The sequence below is a fragment of the Camelus bactrianus genome, chromosome 19 (assembly GCF_048773025.1).
Source record: "Camelus bactrianus isolate YW-2024 breed Bactrian camel chromosome 19, ASM4877302v1, whole genome shotgun sequence".
NCBI lineage: Eukaryota > Metazoa > Chordata > Mammalia > Artiodactyla > Camelidae > Camelus > Camelus bactrianus.
Genome location: NC_133557.1, coordinates 11590937 through 11612476, shown reverse-complemented (window position 1 = coordinate 11612476; position 21540 = coordinate 11590937). Strand labels below are relative to the sequence as shown.

The 21540-nt window shown below is 56.5% G+C and overlaps 3 protein-coding genes across 8 annotated transcripts; 1 reads left to right on the top strand and 2 right to left on the bottom strand.

Moving 5' to 3' along the window:
- The first annotated feature begins 1201 nt into the window (after positions 1 to 1201).
- Positions 1202 to 17568, top strand: NECAB3 (N-terminal EF-hand calcium binding protein 3). 6 transcript variants are annotated; one of them, XM_074347147.1, is made up of 14 exons: positions 1216 to 1573; positions 3615 to 3639; positions 5209 to 5317; positions 5596 to 5652; positions 6286 to 6311; positions 6506 to 6603; positions 14341 to 14477; positions 14758 to 14876; positions 14992 to 15071; positions 15176 to 15229; positions 15729 to 15859; positions 16022 to 16099; positions 16581 to 16672; positions 16768 to 17568. In XM_074347147.1, exons 1-14 carry the CDS (start codon positions 1457 to 1459, stop codon positions 16800 to 16802), a joined length of 1158 nt encoding a protein of 385 aa, XP_074203248.1. In that variant the 5' UTR covers positions 1216 to 1456; the 3' UTR covers positions 16803 to 17568. The 6 variants fall into 6 exon arrangements, with proteins under 6 accessions (XP_074203252.1, XP_074203250.1, XP_074203251.1 ...); XM_074347148.1 differs by having other exon boundaries at positions 1222 to 1573; positions 15747 to 15859; XM_074347151.1 differs by lacking the exon at positions 14758 to 14876 and having other exon boundaries at positions 1202 to 1573; positions 14877 to 15071; positions 15767 to 15859.
- ACTL10 (actin like 10) lies at positions 7769 to 8543 on the bottom strand. The gene has a single exon (XM_010960852.3). It carries the CDS (start codon positions 8541 to 8543, stop codon positions 7806 to 7808), a length of 738 nt encoding a protein of 245 aa, XP_010959154.2. The 3' UTR covers positions 7769 to 7805.
- On the bottom strand, positions 11435 to 12688 carry C19H20orf144 (chromosome 19 C20orf144 homolog). Its single transcript, XM_074347158.1, has 2 exons — positions 12560 to 12688; positions 11435 to 11847 (listed from the first exon to the last, which is right to left on the bottom strand). The coding sequence occupies exons 1-2, from the start codon at positions 12686 to 12688 to the stop codon at positions 11452 to 11454; spliced, it is 525 nt and encodes a 174-aa protein (XP_074203259.1). The 3' UTR covers positions 11435 to 11451.
- Positions 17569 to 21540: the final 3972 nt, after the last annotated feature.

Sequence of the window (21540 nt, the reverse complement as noted above, 5' to 3'; positions counted from 1 at the left end):
TTTGGGTCCGGTTTGGGGACTATGTACTGGGAGCAAATCTGGGGGTGGGAGAGGTCAAGGTTGCTGGAAAATGCCCATTCTCTACTTCCCTTTCCCCTGTCCCTGCTTGGTTTCACTTCATTTGAGCCTCAGAGCCAAGAAAGGTAGATAGGCTTCATCACCTTTTATGTCTTAATTTAAAAACTGTTTAATAAAGTAATAAATGAACTCCCTTCCTTTCTCCAGCCCCAAAGAGGCCACTCTGATCAGTTTTCTCTGCTCCTTCCAGATGATTCTAGACATTTGTAAACATGCAGCAGATAACTACAACAGAATGATTGTGTCAGGTTCTGGGGACACCTGTTTCCTCCCCTCATGAAGCTCTCAGGATCTGTTGGAGGAGTTGCAGACAAATGAGAAGATCAGGGAGGGCTTCCTGGAAGAGGTAGTGCTTGATCTGAAGCTGAAGGAGAGTAGAAATTAAGTGATGAGGAAAATGAACACCAAGCAGGAGAGGGCAGTATGGGCAAAGGCCCTGGGGCACAGACAACCTGAGAGAAACCAGTGTGACTGGAACCCTGAGGTGAGGGCCAAAGTGGAGAGAAGTTCAGTCTTTGGCTTATTCAGGGGACAAGGACCCTGGTGAGTCTGAGACAAGAGCGACATGTCTAGTTTTATATTTTAAAACTCCCTCTGCTGTGTAGAGGATGGATGGAAGAGGGAGCTAGAACAGCAGAGTAGAGGGGAAAGAGGAGGCTGAGTTGAGCTTGAAAGTGGAGGGGAGGGTACTGCGAGACGATCTACACGACCCTTAGGTGGGCTTTCTCTGAGCCAGCCTCTACTTTAACCCCTTTTACTGTCATTCAGTCCCCACAGCAATTCTATGAGGTGACTACGATTACCTTTTGCAGAAGAGGATACTCAGAGGGGAAGGCATTTTCAGGTTTTACCCACCAGGTGGCGCCCTTGTGCCCCTGCAGTTTGCTTTGTTGACCCCACAGTTGAGCGAGACTTGCCCTGGCGGGGGGGGGGGGGGGGCGGGGGGTGATGCGTAGCCCTTACCATTTTGTTCCAGGCTGTGTAGTACTCCAAGCTGACCATCATTTACGCAGCCCGTCCCCAGTGGAAATGACTCCTTGAGTGGTTCTTAACTCCGCACTGCCCACCCCTCCAGGAGGTGGGGAACCACGGAGGTGAACGGTGTTGGGGTTCTGCATTGCGCGGCTTTGGCCCCCCGCTAAAGGCTAGAGTTTGCTCCCCTTTTCCAGACTGGAAAGCATAGGGGCTGGCAGAGGGCCAAGCTCGCAGGCCGGTCGGGCGGGGACGGAGGCGGAGCCGCGGGGGGCAGGGCCCTCAGCCTCCGCGCCGGCGCCGACAGGGCGAGCGCCCCTCCTTCTCCTCCCCCGAAGTCCGCAGCGGCGGCGGCGTCCAGATCCCGGAGCCTCAGCCGAACCGGAGCCGAGCGGGTGGCGGCGCCATGGCGTGCGCGGGGCTGCTCACCGTGTGCCTGATCCGGCCGCCCGCGCCAGGGCACCCGCGGCCCCCGGCGCCCGCGCCCGCCGCTGGGCCCGCCGGACACGCGCTGTTCCAGGACGTGAGTCGGGAGCGGGCCCGGGGCGCCGGCGCTACGGCCGTGGGGGTGGTCGCTGTCTCTCTCAGTGTATCTCCAGGTCTCTGTCATACCTCTCCCTGAGGACTCTGTCTCTCCTTGCTTCTGTCTCTGCGGCTTTCTCACTGTTTTTCCCTCTATGTCCGTGTCTCTCGCTCCAGGTCTGTTCGGGGCCCTGCCTCTGTCTCTGAGTCTCCGTCTCTCTCCCTAGCTCTCCCAGACCTTGCTGTCTGTGTCTGTATGTCTCCCTTATATTTATCTCTCTGCCTTTTTATCCCATTCTCTGCCTTTCACTTTCCCTCCTTGTCTCTGGTTCAGTGTTACTGTGCTTGCTGCCCCAACTCTGAACCCACCCCATGCATGTGTCTTGGCCGGGTTGGGGGTGTCAACACTTGATCATAGAAGCAGTCATGGTGCCCCTCTCTGGCAGCCCCAGGCTGGGCTGACCCAGGCAAGGCGGCCTGGAGGAGGAAGCAGCCCCCTGACTCCTGACCTCGTGCTGACCCAAGTCCTTAAGATCTAACCCGGGGACTGTGGGATCCCACAGTTGGTCAGGGCTGCCCACAGTCATCCTCTGTGATCTGTATACCCTGCCCTGGCAGGCAGGTGGTCCTGCAGCTCCCATGGACACTAGCTGGGAGCAGCCTGGCCCGACCTCAGTCACTCCCCTGAGCCCCTTCCCCACCTTTCACCCTAGTGTCAGCACCCTGTCCTCTCATGCCCCTACTCCAGGAGGTTCCTGCCAGGGGAAAAAGCTGTAGTCCCGCCCCCTCCCCACTGTCCTAGTGACTCAGCACCTTGGCCACAATCCTCCAGGCTGAAAGGGACCTGACCTTCCCACTTCCCAGATGGAAAAACCAAGGCCTAGAGGGTTAGGGAAATGTCTGTCATGCATGGAGGCAGGGGCACACTAGGGTGTGGCCCTAGGTGTCCTCTTTCCCAGCTTAGCACCGCACCCCCCACTTTTCCCCCCCAGTATCTCCATCTGCCCCAGCCAGGCCACACTGGGCTGCTATGTGACCCTAAGCCGGTGGCAGACCTTCTCTTGAGTCAGGCTTTTGGCTGGGGATTAGATTTATCTCTGAGCCTCACTGACCTGAGAAAATAGCCAGAGGGGAGAGGTGGTCAGGACCTGGAGCTGATAGGAGCTCTCTGTCCAGGCTTTGGCCTGCCCCTCCTTACCAGGCCTGCTGGTTTCCTGTTTGCTGGGTTGCTTTGTGTGACCCAAGAGTCTCTGGTCCCTAGAAGAAGCAGGGACCATGTCTTTACTCTGCTCTGCTCTGCCTGCCTCTGTTGTCGAAAGCTTCTCCATAAATACAATCTGTCCACTCTTGCTTTCCACCACCCTTACTCCTCCCTGCATGCACGCGCACACACAGACACACACACAAACATAGCCATATGCACATGGGCCTGCCCAAGACAAGACCCTCATACTGAGCTGGCCTCATAGAAAGCCCAGCCCTGGAAGGGTTAACCCTGGGCTATCCCCCATGTGCTAGTGGGAAAACAGATACCCACAAAGAAAGGACTAGCCGGGGTCTTCAACAAGCTCACAGGGAAACACCCCAGAGCGGGCAGAGTCTGGGACAGACCAGAATCACACAGCAGAGTTGGGATTCAGGTCTGGGATGGGTGCCCAGGATCCTCAGGCTGCATCTTGGCCCATCTCCCTACTTTCCTCAAACTGGGACTGTTCCAAGGGCGGATGCATCAGACAAAACTCGGGTTGGACTCGGTGTGGGAGGTGAAGGTGCAGAGACCTGGCCTGGAGCACCCCCCACAAGGCCAGGCCCTGCAGGAGAAGTGAGCAAGCAGTGGGGCCTGCTGTGTGCTCTTCCTGTGCTCCCCTTGTTGGAAAAGCTCCTGCAGGGCAGAGCTGGGCAGGGGGTTGGGACCAGGCTGAGCAGGAGGAAGGGCGATGCAGGGAGCAGGCTGGCCAGCTGAGGCCCTGTTGAGTTGGGTGGGGGCTTCCTGCCTCCCAGGCTCCCCTCACAGCTCTCATCCGTGCCCTTTTGTCCTCCAGGTTTTCCGCAGAGCAGACAAGAATGGTGAGTGTGGCTTCCCTGGTCCCACAGTTGGGGGAAGGGCAAGGGACATCATAGAGGCTCAGGGGATGGTCGGGGGTTTAGAGGCACAGTGTAGAATGGAGAAGAATCTTTGGAGGACCTAAATCAGGAGAATCAACCAAGGCATCCTTCTTGGAGGAAGTGCTATTTTGAATCAAGTTTGGCAGGATGGAGAGTAGAGGGAATGTGGTTTAGCCAGAGGCTGGAGGTGGGAGCTTACTTTCCGGCAGGGCCCTGTGGTCAGTACTTCCCATGTATGACCTCATGTTGTCCTCGAAGCTGCCAGCTAGATGAGAGTTCTTCACCCCATTTCACAAAGGAGCAGAGGCCCAGAGAGGTGAAGCAGGCTGCCTGAGGTCACACAGCCTTTGTATGGTGGGTCTTGAATCCTGGTCTTTATGATGCTTGGTCCAAGGCTACCTGTGTGAGGGGCTTGGACTGGTGAGGTCATGGATATGAGGCCCTGTGGGGGATTTTATCTTAGATTTTAGAGGGCTCAGTAACTTTCCATATGACCAACCATCTGGACCCAGGGAGGGCTTGGGCAGGCTAAAGATGGGTCCAGGGAATCGGCTCCTCCTGCCCTTCGTCCTGGTCAGTCTCATACCCGGGTCCGGGAAAACCTTCAAAGCTAAAGCAGGAGCCGTTAGGGAACCCTGCAAGCAGGTTGCTGCCCATAGATGACTGGGAGCAGCCAGCGGTGCCCTGATTGGCTAGTGGAGGGTCTGAACTGAGATAGCCTGTCAGCCTTGACCTCCTTTCACCTGCAGTCTTCAGACCTGTTTATGTTTCAGCCCCCTCAAGACAGGATTGTATCCCACCCCTTGCCCCTTCTCCCCAGGTCTTTCCAAATTGGTGGAGACCATTTGTCCCAACCTGTTGATCCGGACACATGGTCCCATTTGGATCACAGCATTCTGTCTGGGGAAGCTCAGACCCTCCCCCAGCTCCACTCTCCCCATCTCATCTACTTAGAGACCTTGCAGGCCAAATCCCCAGTGTCTTTGGCCATCATACTTATGCTCTCAGCCTCTGCTACATGTCCCCTGTGATGGTCATTTCCTCCTGAGCCAGTCTGGCTGCTTCTTACAGGGGCTCCAACTCTTAGGAAGATCTCATCTGACTCTTGTTTTCTCGGGAGGAGCCTGGTTCCAGAGCATGGAACTGGAGCCAGGCTGGCCAGCATTTGGGGCAGAGACTCGGGCAGGATTCCAGTCCTCCAAAGGATGTCTAGGCCCTGCTGTGATCTGCCTGTATCCTAGGCTATTGTTCATTTGTTTCTTCATTTGGCAAACATTTATTGAGTCCCTACCCAATGCCACACATGTACTGCCCTGTTCCTTGGGTGCCTGTTATCTTAAGTGGGCACCTCTGGGGGCCCCAGCCCTTTTGTCTCCAACAGCCAGGCTCCCCACCAAGCTCGCAGTCGCATTCCACCTGGCTGGGTGGTTGTGACGTGCTGCGAGGCCTTTGGTGGGCCTGGACCTGGTGGCAGGAGTACAGCCAGGGGTCAGGGATACTTACTCTGCTCTCTGTCCCCCATCCCCCCAGATGATGGTAAGCTCTCGTTTGAAGAATTCCAGAATTACTTTGCCGATGGGGTTCTCAGCCCAGGAGAGCTGCGGGAGCTGTTCAGCAGCATTGATGGGCGTCCCACTGAGTGAGTACGCGATGGGGTGGATGTGCCGCAGGTAGACGTGAGGCCAAGTTGTCCCGACCCCACTGTGTCCCCTGCTGCCTTGGCTCCTTATGGAGGATGGAGGTGCCCAGGGAGAGGGGTGCCAGGGCTCAGTGCCAACTTTACCCGCCCACCCACCCCCTCCCTGGCTCCAGTTTGCCCATCACACTGCTTCCAGCTGGCACCCAAAAATAGCCAGGCCTGAGTCACCACCTATGGTTTAGCCCACAGGTGCCCCCCTCCATTCCCACTTTTTGCAGGGACCAGAGGATGCCTGGGGACAGCTGGGCCCCGCCTGCTGCCACCAATGGATGCAGGTGCTCCCACATCTACGGCTTTAGCACGAGTCTGCTTTCTTCTCCTGCTCCCTCACGCGGGCAGGCACACACACACAGCTAGCCCTCCCTGTCACTTCCCTTACCCCCATCTTCTTAGAATAAATTCTATACTCCAGGTCACCACTCAAGGCTCCCATGCCTGCCTGTATTTTGAGGCTTGGGCTGAACCCTTTGTGCTACCACCTCCCCACCACCAGTCACTCCAGTCAAATTCCTTGTCCTTCAAGGCCTAACTTAGGCAGCCCCTCTTCCAGGAAGCCCTCCCTAGCCTACCAAGTAAGACCCCTTCTCTGGACTTCCACAGACCTGGCTTCCCCTTCCCAGCTCTGACCACTCCTCTCTGGCTTCTGTTCACCTCTGTCTCCCCTGACCTGAAATCCCCTTGGAGGCCAACAGCAGGACTGAATTTTTGCCCTCAGAGAGTGTTTGATGGGGCAGTAGTGCTTGCTCCTTCTCACTGTCCACCAAGCAACTTAACCTGGGATGGAGTTAGAAGTCGTCTCCTTGTCGGGCTGAGCCAGGCAGGGAGAGGGAAGGAATGTTGGCTTCAAAGACCCAGTTTACCTGGCCCAAGTTAGCAGGTCTGAAGGGTGCCTTCTCTTTTCCCTGCAGCAATTTGGAAACGGAGAAACTGTGTGGTGAGTAGGCCCATGGGAACTCTTGCCTCCTGGGACCCTTGGGCAGGTGGGTGTGATGAGAGGCTGTTGCTGGTCTCTGGATGGAACAGGATGGACTGGGCTCAGGATATGGGCCTGGTTGGCTGCTGGGGAATTCCAGGTTGTAAGTGGGGAGTGGGGGTCCAGGAACCTTTGAGCACCTCCTCTGCCCGCAGACTACTTCTCAGAACGACTGGGCGTCTACCGGCCTGTGCTGGCTGCGCTGGAGTCTCTGAACTGTGCAGTTCTCACTGCCATGGACACAACCAAGCTGGTGAGTGGAGGGGTCCTAAATGAGGGCAGGGGGTGTCTGCTGTGCTGTGGGAGCCTCCACCTTTGGGCTCAGGGCATCTTAACCTCTCTGGGCCCTAGTTTCCTCTTCTGTAAACTGGGCATAATAATGGAGCCTGCCTCCAGACATTTGTTGTGACAATTAAATGAGAATGAAGGCAGGGAGTTTTGTGTTTCTAGTTCTCTCCTCTGTTCCCAGCACCCAGACCTCTGGCTGGCACACAGTAGCCGCTTCCTACCTGGAGCTGCTGCTGCTGCTGCTGCTTATTATTGACCAGACCTAACTGTTGTGGGGTATCAAGCCTAGCTCCCAGCAGGGATGGGCCGGAGGGTAGGGCATGCTCGCACATATCCACCAGCTGGTGCTGGTATGTGGAGCCTAGCAGGGGGGTGGTGGGGCACAGCCTGAGGACACGTGTGAGTAGGCAGGCGTGTGTGCACCCACGTGTTTGTGTGTATGTATGGACACGTGCACACAAGCATAAACAGTGCTCACAGCCAGGGCTCCAGGCCTTTGGATATTTTTAAAACACCACAAGCTGCCCCTCAATTTGTGTGTTCCTTTTAAGAAAAGTCTCCACCTCCCTTTGTCCCATAGCTCTTAACAAGGGGCAGTGAGGGAGTGGTGAGCGGGCCTGGGATTGTGTGTGACCCCACTTTTTACAGAAGGAGAAACTGAGGCCCTCAGCAACTTGATAATCAGCAGGGGACAGGGCTTCCCCTTCTGGTTGCTTTCACATGGGATTTAGTAGCTTTTCAAAAGGTCACCCCTTGGGGCCTGGCATGGGATGGGAATCCCAAAAGTACATGGTGAGGGTTTGGTGTATTATGATGACTTCTGTATCTGTAGCCTGGACACAAGTGGAGGGGGGCATCTCTTTCCTTGTTGCCATGGAAACAGCTGGACTGCCATGGGTGGGCAGCTAGACTGGCATTCTCTGTACTGGCACTGATTACGGGAGATTCAAACTGCAGGTCAAAGGGAGGTCCCCAGAAGTCCTGACCACCTCCTCCTAGTCCAGAAAGGGATAAGGGGTACCCATCACCACACAACTCTGCCAGCTCCAATCACTGAGCCTTTTATCTGGTACTCAATGCCTCTGATAGAGCTGCAGCTCAGCTTGCTGAGCGTCTGCCTTTGCAGCCCCCCTCGTGACACCACCCCCTTCGGTCCAGCATGATGACTCAGTTGAACACTTCGTGCACCAGTCTGGAGCCACATTCCTCATACATGGCCCGGGTCATCCAGCGGCATTGAAAGGAGCGCAGTGAGGCCACCATGGAGCCTCCTGTCCACACTGCTGTGCCACGCCCAGGCTTGGCCACCAGGCGAGGTTGCAGTGCCCCATAGCCGTGCCGCCGGGACTGCGTCTCCAGCTCCATCTCCAGGCGCTCAGTGAAGCCAGGGAAAAGTGTGGAGCCACCGGCCACCACCACGGTGTTGGCCAGCCGTGTGCGTAGTGTTGCAGGCACCCTCTGCAGTGCCTGGAAGGCCAGTGTGGCCAGTCCTGGCTCAGCCTGGCCCAGCAGACCCGGCTGAAAGATGGGCTCCGGGCAGCGGAAGCGCTCGCTGCTGAGGCAGACAGAGCACCCGTTGCCTAAGCAGAAATTGGCTGGATGGTGGCGAGCTGGGTTTTGGAGGTCACCCTCGAAGTCCAGCGATACATAGCAGCAGCGCTTCTTGAGCTGTGTGATGACCTTGCGGGGCAGGGCCTGCAGCCGTTGATCGGGGCATGCTGCCACCAGCAGGTCCCGCAAGTAGCGCGACAGAGTGCTACCTGCCACGTCCAGCCGGAAGGTGGCATCGTGCCAGGAGTGGCCAGCATAGATGGGCGTGGCGTGGCACACGCCCGCGCCCGCCTCCACGGCCAGCCCGCTGAACGTGCCGACGGAGCAGAGCGCCAACAACGCGGTGCTGGCCATGTGGCACGCGGGCACTGCTAGGGCCTCGAACAGCAGCTCCGCCACCCTCTCGCGGCCCGCGGGCGGCGCCGATGGCGAGTCGCTCACCAGCACCGGCCACTGCTCTGGGCACACCCGCAGGCCGCCCACCAGCAGGCGCTCCCACAGCCTCTCCAGGGCCTCCCAGTCCACTACCACGCCGTGCTTGATAGGGTGCGCCCGCGCTACACTGCCCACCAGCTCGCAGCCCGGCGCCTTGGGCAGCACGGGCGGGTCCCGGCTGGGCACCAGGCTGGAGCTTTTCAGCACCAGGCGCGGCTGCTCCTCGCCTGCAAAGCCTGCCTTGGTGAAACCCGAGCCCTGGTCCACTACTACGGCGACGCGACCCAGTGAGGGCGGCCGGCGGACCCGACAGCTCCCGGACAGCGACGCCACCTTCGGGCCGGCCACGCCCTTCAGCCAAGAGTTTTGTCCCCAGAGGCTCAGTCGCGCCCCCGGCCTGAGACCTCACCTCCGCTGGCCTAGATGGAGGCCCGCCTTTCAGCTCTTGGCTCTGCCCCTTGGGCCTACGTCCCTGCCTTTCTGGATTAGATAGCTATTGCTCTCAGTTTGTTGGGCTCTGCGGTCTGGTCCTGAGGTCCTACTTTTTTTGGACCGAGTGGATGTCTCTTTTCAGTTCTTGGACTCCTTCCCTGGGCCCAAGGACCCCGCTTCTGGTTCCTGTGTCAGTTCCCGCCCTCGCTGGGCTATGGCCGCTTCTGGTCCTCTTTGCCCTCCTCTGACTCAAGGCCCTACCGTGTCTCTGAGGACTCGCCTCTGCTGTGCGTCTCTGCCCCTTCAGATGGAGGATAAGGCTGGGCCAAATCCTTTAAGAGATTGAGAAGCCTCTGGGAGCAGCTCTGGGAATTATGGGGCCTTGTGACAATGTCATCCAGACATATATCCCCACTTGGGGACCCAGGAGCCCAGCCCAGCCCCTGAGCCCCAGGCAGGCTCCTGGCACTTCTCACCTGGGCTTGGCAGAAGTACTGTAGTTCCTGGTTGTGGAGGTAGGGGTGGGGTGGGGTGGTCAGAGAAAGAAGGAAAAGAACTTGGATTGGACTCATTGTGACCTCAGTCCTCAGAACCTGCCATGCTTCCGCAGCCCTCCACTCTGATGAAAACTCCCCAGACATATCCTCTCTCCTGGTGCAAGGCCGAGGGTGGTGATTTTTAACATCCAGAGGTCTGGCCTCAGCTGCCCAGAACAACCAGTTTGATTCTATCCCCAAACCATTTCAGATTATCTGATGTGCTCTGGCCAAATGTGTGGGCTCTCCCTTCTCAGTGCTGAAGAGAAAGGTCTTAATCACAGATCTACAGCCACCCTGAAGACCTGTGTGCTTAGCCTTCAGGGACCCAGGCAGCTCACAGCGGCTTCTGCGAATGGTCTTACGTGGGCCTGAGTTTGTGACTCAGTTCTGAAGCTGACTCACTGTGCACCCTGAACAAGTCTGGATCCCTCTCTGGGTTCATTTATTTCCTCCAAAAGGTGGTCATCCTCACCTACAGGAAAGCGGCCACTTGTTGTCTCTGCAGTCTGTTTTCTTTAGGACATTTCTGGTTGCAAGTTGAAGACCCACTGAAGTGAGCTTAAGCTAAAATAGGGATTTTATACAGGCATCTTGTATGTCTTATGGATACCAAGGGCGGGATGAAATCTGGAAGCAGGGCCTGACTGCAGGGCTGTGGGGAAGCCGTTGGCTCTGCATTGTGTTTATAATCTTCTGAAGGCTGGTTTCAGCCTGTGCATGTTCCTGTAGAAAACGGCCTTTTACAGCTCCTGAATTACGGACCCAGAGAAGGGGCTGATAGGACCAGCTAGGGCCAATCACTTATTCCAGGAGATGTGCCCCACACTAAGGAATGTGGTTACCCTGATTGTAACCATGTGGTTGTTAGGAAAGGGTCAGTTCTCACAAGCAGCAGAGGAGATGCTATGTGGGTAGTGCATCCTTAAGCTTGATGTAGGTAATGTGGTCAGGACATTGATGATGCTGACACTGACAAAAGTGTGTTTTCAATAGAAGCTGAATTGAAGACCACAAGTGACAGTATGGCCAGACCAGTAGTGAGGGTGGAAGTCGCTGAGAAGCCCCAGAGGGGAAGACTGAGGTTGGGGGGCTAGGCCTGCACATCCCAATAATAAGCTTGGGCCTTTCCCTGTGGTCATTGGGAATCAGCATGAGCTTATGAGCAGGAGGGTGAAATGCCCTCTAGATCAGTGGCTGCAATGTGGGGAAGGGGATGGGACAGGGTAGGGTAGGAGACAGGTGACTCAGGTGCCTTGGGGGTTTCCAAGCAGAGTGCAGCAGAAGTGAGAGAACCAGGGACCTCACCTCTCCTCCTGGGTGCTCTCACAGGTGGAATGTGATTCTAAAGCTCAAATCATGGACTTTCACAGTTCTTCCCTAAGGTGGTGGCTAAAAAGCAAAAGCCTGGGACCTTCTCCCTCAGCCTCAAAAAGACTAGTGAATGCTGGAAACTCTTGGAGCTGCCTGGCCTCTGCTGGAAGCATGCACCTCTCCTCCTCGCGTGGCCAAGTCTGGGTTTGCCCAAGCTCACTTCCCTTGGGCCTGCAGACCTGCAGGGTCTGACCTGGGCCTGGAGGCAGGGAACAGCCTCCCTCCACTGTGGCAGGGTGCCCCCTCCCCAGCCCGGGGCAGGGGTACTGACTCTTGGGTCACAAGGAAGGAGAAGGCAGAAACAGCCTCGACTCCAGGCCATGGCCGTTGCTCTGCCCTCAAGACGCCTGGTCTTTCCCTGTCTCGCTCTGGGCCTCAGTTTCCCCTACCCCGGCTTCACGCCCAGATGCCTCACACAGGGCCAGCAGTGGTTGCTCTGCGCTCTTTATTGGGCCAGTCCGGGGGCCGGGGTGCGGGCCAGCTTGTCAGGGCCGCGGGCGAGGGCAGCGGCGCCGCTTGCGTGGCTGCTCCTCGGCGGGGTCGGCCTCGCCTCCCGCCTCGCTGTCGGTCAGCAGGCGCGAGTAGAGCCGCTGCCAGCCCTGCGCCGCCTTGGCCCCGCCCTCCGCGCGGCGCCCTTCTTCCTGCAGCCGCGCGTCCAGCAGCAGCAGCAGGACCAGGATCTTCTTCATCTCGCGCGTTCGTGCGCCCTCGCGCCGCTCCGCGCTGTCGCCCGCTCCTCGCAGCGCGGGCACCGCCGCCGGGGAGGCCACCCGGGCGTCCGCTGCGTCCTCACCCGGCCGCCCGCACCGCGCGCCGGGGCCCGCCGTCACCTCAGCTAGCTGCTGCTGCTTGTCCAGGGGGAAGAGCAGCACGATCTTGGTCTGGGGGGTGGGGCAGGGGCGTGAGGGGAAAGCGCGTCCAGCCTTCCTCCCGGGGACCCTCACCCACCCAGGTCTGTCTCCTAGGCACTAACTCCTTCTACGTCTCCTGGACTCCTGACATCCTAGCCCTGGGGAGGTGGGGGAGGGAAGTATCCTACCCCATCGCCCCGGACCCCTGTCGCCCCTCTGGAAACCCTCCTCCACCCCAGGCTGACCTGAGACCTCACTTGGATCCCGTTTATGAGATCCCCAGCCTACCCCCTGCCCCCAGCTTTGATGCTGGGACCCTCACCCACCCCTGCCCCAGCCCAGGGCCTCTGCCCACTTGAAGAGGGGGGGAAAGTAGCATGTTTTGAAGCTGTGGGATGGAAAGGGGCATAAGGGAACTCCTCGTGCCCATAGCTCCAGTGTCACCAGCTTGGGCTGACCCCCCATGCCAGGACCTCCACCCATCAGTCCTAGGTTGGGAGAATGCCCTCCTGGCCTCCCAAGTCTCATCCACCTCCTGGTCCCTGGAATCCCCTGCTCTCCCTTCTGGGCTCTTAGGACCCCATCAACATCCATGTGGGTTCCTGGGACCCTCATCCTCAGGAGGGGCTCTCTAACCCCTTCCATGCCCCTAGAACTTCTGCCCACGAGGCCTGGACTCCCAGCATCCCCTCCTGTCCAGGTTCCCCTGACTCCCACTTGCCCCTCGTGCCCTGTCACTCACGCTCGGCTTCTTCCACTTGAGGTGGCTGAAGAACTGCTGTTTCTGCCAGGCCTTGTCCATGTCAGGTGGCCTGTCCTTTCGGGCCTGCTTAGGGACTTTGGTCCTCTTGTGGGAACTGTTGTTTCCCATGGCAAGGCTGGTCACCACTTGGGGCAGAGGCCCATGCTGCCTCTGCCCTGCCCTCTGGTGGGGGATTCTCTGCCCTCGCTCTGTCCCAGAGGGGCCACATTGTGACCTCATAGGTTGACATCACCAGCTCCAGGCTCCGAGCTCCTCCTCCCAGAACATACAGGCAAATCTTGGCTCCATTTACTTTGTCTGCAACTTCTGGCCTTGGTTTCTCAGCTGTAAAAATGGACTAATGATAATAAGTGAGGTTATGCTTGTAAAATGCTTAGTGGTGACTAGAGAGGAATTTCTGTGGCCTGGGTTTGAATTCTGGCTCTGCCACTAGCTAGTTTTGGCCCTTGGCCAAGGTACTCCTCCAGACCTCAGTCTTCTCATCTTGAAAATGGGGTCAGTTATGGTTCCTGTAAGCTGTTATGAGGATTAAATGAAATTCTACTTGGAAACAGGGCCTGGCACAGAGTGGGTGCATGTGTCAGCCAGGTTCTTTGGTTGCAAGCAACAGAAACTGATCAATAATCTTAAACACCAAAAAGGGAACTTATTGGAAGGATTTCAGGAAGCTCAGAGAATGGCCAGGAAGTCTAGAGGCTTGGAGAAACCACTGGCCTCCAAGAATGAGAAGACCCAGCCTCCCCTTTGTCCCTGCCTGTCTGATGGCTGAATTGAGGCAGGTCATGGGCAGGAGAGGAAGCCCCTGATGGATGGTGCCTCTGGGACCCCTTGTGAAGGGGGGCACCACAGCTCCCTAGGACTCCCATCCTGGGCTATGTGTGTAGGTCGGGGGGCAGAGAGAGGAGTTGGTGAGGAGATTCTCAGGAAGTCTGACTGTTGGATGTACAAGTCGGCAGTTTTCTTGTATTATGTTTGACAGTAAAAACGAAGACAGGTACTGGACTGAGCCCCATGTAGGAAATAACTCATTGGAGACTCTCAACAGCTCAGTGAGATAACTGTTAGCATCCCTGTTTTATAGGTGAGGAAACAGGCAAGGAGGTGAAGGAGCATCCCAAGTGGGCAGCACAGGGCCTGGCACATGGTCAGCTTACCTGTCTATGCCCACCTTGGAAAGGGCTTGGGGGGAAATGGTGATGTAGATTGGGGTCAGTGTGTGAGGCCAATGACCCACTGTGTTTTATCTGCAGCTCTTAGTAAGAAGTGCTCAGTAGATGTCTTTTATGTGGATGAGTGAGTGAATGGGGAATGGATGAATGAATGAATACATAGATTGTGAATTTGGGGCCAGCTGGTGAGTATGGAGCCATATAATACCATCATTTGGCTTCATGTGTTCATTATGTCCTACCACGCCCCAACTCTCCCACCCACCCCCAGTCCAGCTGTGCCTGGGGCCTCACAGGCTGAAGGTGGTGGCCCCAACAGGGAAAGGGCCTTGAGGCCCAGAGAATGGCAGATGGTTCTCTATGAATTGGCCTCATACCTTCCAGGAAGAGGCCAGGCCTGGACAAGGAGGGGGTCTGAGGTCTGCTCGCCCACTGAGTCCCAGTGCCCTCCTGCTTATGCCAGGTCTGCATGCCATCTTTACGCTGCCACTGTTGCTCTAGTGGGCAGGGGGCACCCTCTGGTAGACAGTTCCCCACTCAGAAATATATGCTTGGGGCTGAGAGTTGCAGACCATGCCTCCTCTGCCCCAGGAGTATGAGCGGGCCTCCAAGGTGGACCAGTTTGTGACACGCTTCCTACTGCGAGAGACGGTGAGCCAGCTCCAAGCCCTGCAGAGCTCTCTGGAGGGGGCGTCAGACACCCTGGAGGCCCAGGCCCACAGCCTGCGGTATGTGAGGAGCTCCGTGCCCCTGTGGGTCCAGTTCATGTGTGCCCATTATCTCCATGTGTCAAGTCCCTCAGCTTTCACCGCATTCCGTAGCTCTAGCATCCTGGAGCCCAAATTCTTGTTCTTAGGCAGGAGGCCTAAAGAGGGTGGGGAGGTCTGCCTTTGAGGCTGGGCCTCGGTGTCCCCAGAAGCCTATCTTACCTCACCGAGGCCTGTTCTGGGGCCCCAGTCCTTGGCCTGTGGGTCTGGGAGCAGTAGGCCGACCGTCCGCTTCCCTCAGGTCAGATGATGAGAGGGTGTTGGTGCAGAACAGGCCCGGTGGCAGCCGGCGGGCAGGGCGCAAGGCCCTGCGGAGCGTCAGTCGGTCGCCCACCTGGTCTCCTGGCTCCTCTGACACAGGTGTGCCTGCGGCGGGGTGGGAGGGCCTGGCCTCCCCCAGTGCCTGCTCCTCCTCTTTCCCTCATTTCGCCCAGAGAGGCCTCCCAGCCTGAGGGGGCCCATGCCTGACCCCCAGGGCGGAGCTCAGAGGCCGAGATGCAGTGGCGGCTCCAGATCAACCGTCTCCAGGAGCTCATTGACCAGCTCGAGTGCAAGGTGAGCAGCCAGGTGGCTGGTGCCCTGTGCCGGTGGACCTTCCTGGAATCCACCCAAGCCAGGCACACGCCGAGGACCTGGCCCACTCTCTGTGCCCCTCACAGGCTCCCCGGCTGGAACCCTTGCATGAAGAGGAGTTTACCAAGGGGCCCAACTCGGTGAGTCTGGGAGTGGGGCAGGCAGCTGGGTGTCGGGCCAGGAGGAGGTCATGAAGTGAGGAGATTCATGGGGCCAGCTGACCCTCGGCCTCTGTCTTGCACAATCCCCCCCTTCTGTGGGCTTGGCCCAGCCCTCATACCCCAGGCCAGGCCAGTTGGGTTCTGGTCTTGCTGTGTGACCCTGCAGAAATCTGCTCCTCCATGAGCATCAGTGTCCCTCATCTATAGTTCTGAAAGCTGGGTCTGTGGCAGTAGGGATGGAGGCCAAAAGGGGCAGTAGGAAGTGGTGTCATTCTGCAGGAGAGCGGGACATGGCTGGATCAAGGCAGCAACCTTAGTCTTGAGAAGAGGAGGATGGAGTCAGGGATGCTGGGGGCTGGATTGGGGCAGGGGCCCGACCGCAGGGTAGGCTGGGTCTGGTGCAAGCCCAGAAAGGCGGGGTCCTCCTGGAGGCCACAGCTGTCCCTCCTGCCATGTGCTGCCCTACCCTGCCTGACAGGGCTGCCTCTCTTGCCAGCACATCCTTGTGGCCCAAAGGCAGGTACAGGTGGCTGAGGCGGCCCTGCAGGACTTCCACCATGCCCTGTGCTGCTATGTGGACTTCACAGGGGCCCAGAGCCATTGCCTGCAGTGAGTCCTCAGTTGGCTGGTGGGCCAGCCAAGGTGGGGTGGGGGTTGGTGAGCAGGGAGGAATGCTGGGGCTGGGTGTCTTGGGCCAGGGCTCTCGTTAGATACCCCTGGCAGCAGTGGTGGCAGCCCAGGCCTGGCCTGGCCATCTCTTTGGCCCTGCAGTGTGTCTGCCCAGAAGATGCTGGACAATGCCTCCTTCACCCTGTACGAGTTCTGGCAGGATGAGGCCTCTTGGAGAAGGTATGAGTGGTAGTCTAAAAGCTACCTTTGATTGAGTATGGGCCCTGGGTTCAAATAATCCTTTCCTATTCACTGTGTGACCTCAGGAGAGTTACCTACCCCCTCTGAGCCCCAGTGGGCTCCTTTCAAAATGGGAGTGATAATAGTTCTAACCTCTTATCAACTAAATGAAATGACATGTAAAGAACTGAACACAGTGCCAGGTACAAGGTAGGTGCTCAATGAATACACACTGTCACCACAATGCCACACCCTATGCCACACACCTTGTGTGTTACTTCGTATAGTCCTCACAGTATCCCAGTGGATATGACTGTCCCTATTTCACAGAGGAGGAAACTGAGGTTTACAGCCAATATGAGGAAGGACTGAGATCTGAATCCAGGCAGCAGGACTGGGTGGGAGCTGGGAGCTCTTAACCACGTGGTCCTGATCTCTGGGGACTAGCTCCAACCTCAGTCCACTCCGCGGCCCTCCCCAGGCACCAGCAGTCCGCCTGCAGCAAGGCCTTCCAGCGCATCCTCATCGACCACCTGCGGGCTCCAGACACCCTCACCACTGTGTTCTTCCCAGGTGTGTCGCATCCCCCAACCCTCTCCACAGCCCTGGGACCTGGGGAGGGGCCGTGGGCACCTGATGGCCTCTGACTCCCAACCTCTGACCCCCAGCCTCCTGGTGGATTATGAATAATAATCGAGCCTGACTTGCATAACCAAGGACCCTCCTTCTGGAGCTTCTGGACTGGTCAGCTCAGCTCGAGACCAAGGACACTGCTGCCTCCTATACCTGGGGCCTGGCTCTCAGTGGCCTCCCAGACCCACTGGTGGAGAATCTCAGTCCAGGGATCAGAGACTGGGCTCTTGCTTCTATTTCTTCTTTTATCAGTGTATTTTATTGTTTGTAGCTTTGGTCTCTGAGGCACTCTGGCCTCTGCCTGGCTCAGAAGGCCTGGATTCTGGTCCCCTCTGACCCTGCCTTGCTGCGTGACCCAGGGCAAGTCCCCTCTCTGAGTGGGCCTTGGGCCACCTGGCTACCTAGTGGGTGCCTGCTTTCTTCCTGCTGCCTCGGGGCCAGGCTTCTGCTCTTCCCCAACCAGCAGCAGAACCAGGGCTGATGCTCAGGGACTGTCCATCCCGCCCCCACCTCGACCCCTGAGGCTGGGCTGGATCAGTCTGCAGTGTGGGGTAAGGACCTAGGATTCCCCATCATCCTCCTGGGCTGGCAGGCTCCTGACCCTTCCAGTACCTGCAGCTGCACCAGCGACCTCTGGAGGATCCTGGGTTGGTTTGCATGTCATTTGCATATCATTTGCATGCTCCTGCCCACCCATACTCAGGGCACTATGGGAAGCCCCAAGGTGACCTTGCTAAGTAGCAATAATTTGGGCCAAGTCACCTGCTGCCCCTAGATACCTCTGAACCCCAGCCCAGGACCCCAGCACAGAGGCAATAAAGGCAGTGGTCACCTCCTGTGTCGTGTCCGCTCTCTCTCTCTCGGCAAGAAGGGCCCCCAAGCCTACAGATAGTGAGAACTTAATTACAGCTGACTCAGCTTATCTCAATTTGGGAGCCCTCCCACCTTGTAAATCCTGGCTCTGGAGTCTTCCCTGGGAAAGGTAAGTGCATTTGGGCTCTGCCTTAACCACCCCCACCTGACCCCCAAATCCTGCAGGTTCTAGGTTTACCCCTTTTTGCCAACAGGGTGTGGTGTGGAGTTGGGGGCTGGCTACTGAGCCCTCACGAAGTCCCAGATAGCAGGGCTGGGTTCCTGAGAGACGACTTGTTCCCAGGCAGAACCTCCCTCGCCTGCCTCACCCCTTTCCAGGCTGGACTTGTCACCACCCCTTAGTGGGTCTTACCAGCTACTGGGGACCTTCCTTCTAGCTATCTTGGTACTCGGGGATTGGAGAGAGGTGGCTACATATGAAAAGAGCACGGGATGGCCTCTGACCTGGTCTGGAGGGTGCTGGGGTCAGGATATTTAGGCAGGAGAGACACAGGTTTGGGCTCTGAGTTGGGGGAGAGCTTGCCTCGTTGAAATGAATGAAGCCCAGTGCGGCTGGGGCCAAGCAGGGAGGTGACAGGGCCTTGGGAGGCCTTTCATCCTGAAAAAGCGGTTTTAAGGGGTGGCTGGCTAGTGGGCTGACATTTCACCCATGTGCCTGACTGCCCTGGTGGTGCCAGGTCCTTGCTAGGCGCTGGGGCATGGCCAAGGAGGCAGCTCAGATGGTGCCAGCTCAGGGTGGACATCCTAGTTTGGGACTCCAGGCAGGTCTTCCCTGAAGTTTCTCCCCAGTCACCCCTGCAGGAGTTCAGACTTGCAGGGACAGAAAGAGCTGCTTCTGCTGGCCTGGCCTCAGAAGTGCTGCCAGCACCTGAGACATTCAGCTCTGGGTAGCATGAGGAGGTTTCAGTGTCTGTCCTTGTTAGAGAAGAATCCCATCCAGGAGGCAATAATCCAGCTTTGTCCTGTTGGAATTCCTTCTGTTCTGTTTTCCTCCGCAAAAGAGTAACAATAGCAAACCCTCCTTTGCTGAAGGGATGTGCTGGGGATGGTCCTGCAGGTGGAGGGGAGAGTGTCAGCCCTACAGGATTGGGGAAGGCCTCTCGGACATGGTGATGCTGGGTTTGAGCTGTGAAAGATGAGTAGGGGTCTCTAGACAGACGTGAGGGGCAGACAGGCAGGGAGAATGTTGCAAAGGGAGTAGAAGGAAGAACTGAGGAGTCTAAGGGATTAGAGGTGAGCAGGGAGACCAGGCCAGAGAGGAGTCGAATGATGTCCTGCAGATAATAGGGAGCCGGGAGTTGCCACGGGAAGTGTTGTGGGCGGGTGTGTGAGCTGGACTGTGGACCGGAGGCTGGAGTTACAGCTACAGGGAGGACAAAGTTCTTGAGCTGGAGCTGTGGGGTCACGGAGGTCTCTAGGCCTTTACATTGTGTCTACTTAACTCTCGCAAGCCTGCCTTCATCTCCATCTTGCCATCCCCTTGGGCCCCCAGGTCTCGGCCACCATCATCTCTGGCCTGAAAGACTGTGGCAGCCTCTTCACTGGGCTTCCCTTCCCCACACCACCCACTACCAGTCCATTCCTCATAAAGGAAAAGACATAAAGGGTTTTGAAAACATTGCCATGGCGGGAGGGTATAGCTTAGTGGTAGAGCACATGCTTGGCATGCACAAGATCCTTGGTTCAATCCCCAGTACCTCCACTGAAAGTTAAATAAACTTAATTACTGCCCCCCAAAACAAAACATTGCCATGGTGACCACACCTCCCTGGCTAAGACCCTTCAGTATGAGGCACCCCACTGCCTTTAGCATCAAGACCAAGTTTGATTTCTTGACTTGGCATTCAAGGCCCTTAGCAATCAACCCCCCACTTCCATTATGTGCAGCCTCCTCTCCCTAAAACACGTTTCAGCTGGGCTGGGCTATGTGCAACCTCAGTCACCGCCCCCTCCTTGGCTTTTGTTCCCTCCCACCCCTGGCGCCATCCACTACAGAAATGCCTCCTTAGCCTTTAAGTAGGAGGTCAAAGCCATCAGCTCTGAGTTGCCTTTCCCAATCCTTGCCCTCAGTGCCCTGCTCTTGGTGTTTCTTCAGCTTGTTTCAGCAACCACTAGGCACCTGCTGTGGCAGGTGCTGGGGATGGCAAAATGTCTGGGGCTGGTGACAGCACCTCGGTCAAGGACAGGCAGAGTATTCTTGGCTCCTTCTGCCAGCTGCTACCCCCATCCCCACCCTTTCACCACTCCCTGCACCTGCCCCCTCACCTTCCTCCCACCTGTGCTGGTGACTCACCTGCACACATCAAAACCTATCCTGGGGACTGGCCCAGTGCCAGGCCAGGTGCTGGAGAGACAGCAGCAGTCTCGGTGGCTGCCATTGCCCTCCAGCTCTGAGAAACACACAAGTCCCCTTAACACAGCCTCTGATGGGCCTTCAAGAAGTTACTCTTAAAACAAATACTTCAGTAAGACACGAGGCTCCAGGCAGGATGCTGGGACAAAGGTGAATCCTCAAGGACATCACGTATTGGCAGAGAGAGAGAAGCAGGTTGTGATGGCAACCTCTTTTACAGGGCTTCCTGGGTGCTAGGCCCTGTGTGAGGGGCAACTCTCATGGGATCACATCACACCTCCCAACCCAGTGGTGTAGGCACCACTAGCATCCCCAATTTACAGACAAAGACTCAGAAGCTCAGCAAACAAGTGCCTTGCTGAGTTAGACAGCTGGATTACCCCCTGGCACCAAAAGCCAGGTCTTGTGTCAAGTGTCAAGATTGCTGAGGGAGATCTTGGGCATTCTCTGGTAACAGAAAACAGCCCATGGCTGGAGGACAGTGGCAGCTATAACAACAGAGGAGGGAGCAACCCAAGTTGTGGGGCTGCAGGATGTCAGATGGGGAAGCAAGGAAAAGCCATAGGAGCACAGCACGAGGTGGAGGGTGGATCTGGTGTGGGCTTTTCACAGCTCAGCCCTTGGAAGGTAGGTGGTGGGGGTGCTGAGTCTTGATCATTTCCGGAACTCCCTAGGAGGCACCCAGAGAAAATTAATTGAATTCATGGGGCAGATAGGCAGCCTTGGAAAAGGTTGGTGCAAAGGGGAAAGCAAAAGTTGCTGAGATGTGCACCCTGGATAGGAATCTGGTTTGTAGATTAAGGCGGCAGAGGTAGCAGATTTGGCTCTGTCCACAAGAGGGCGCCCAGCACCAGGCAATGAAACTGCCCTGGGGCGTGGTGGGTGGTTGCTGGTTCTCTGATGCTATTGGGAGGGAGGACGCAGAGGAGGGGATACACTTCAACTCACCACTGTGAAATTCTAGCATCAGAAACAAGCACAGATGGGCAGGAGGAGTTTAGATCAATGCATGTTTGCTCATTCTAAGATTGCATCATCTCAGGCCATTTCTTTTTATACTGAAGAACAGGAGTAAGGTTTCTTGACTGCACCCTTGGTAAAACTTGAAAGGGCTCATTCCTTGCAACCTACCTTCCTAAAGGAACAACTCTTTTCTATTTTTCATCTCCTTGTCTCTCTGTGACGACTCATACAGTAATGCTTCACTCATTTTGATTCATCTAATCTGCTGCTCAATAGATTTATATCAATTTGTAATTTTCAGAATTCTATTTCCGTATTTGCCTAGTTATTTTTAGTCTCCTACTCTTTGCTCTTTTTTTTTTCTTCCCAGCACCACCTTTAGAGGTTTCATGGTTATTTTATATTCTGTATTTGGTAACACTACCTGAGGTCCCAGGGATCTAAATCTTTTTTTTTTTTTATTGTTCCTGTTGACTTGCTTATAGTGGCTCATTTCCTTGGACATAAACTCGTAACTTTCTTGGACAATTTATACTTGGTTGATATGTAATATTGTGATAGATGTTTTTGGTATTTTAATATTCTTCTCTAAAGAATTTGCATTTTTTCTTCTGCCAGA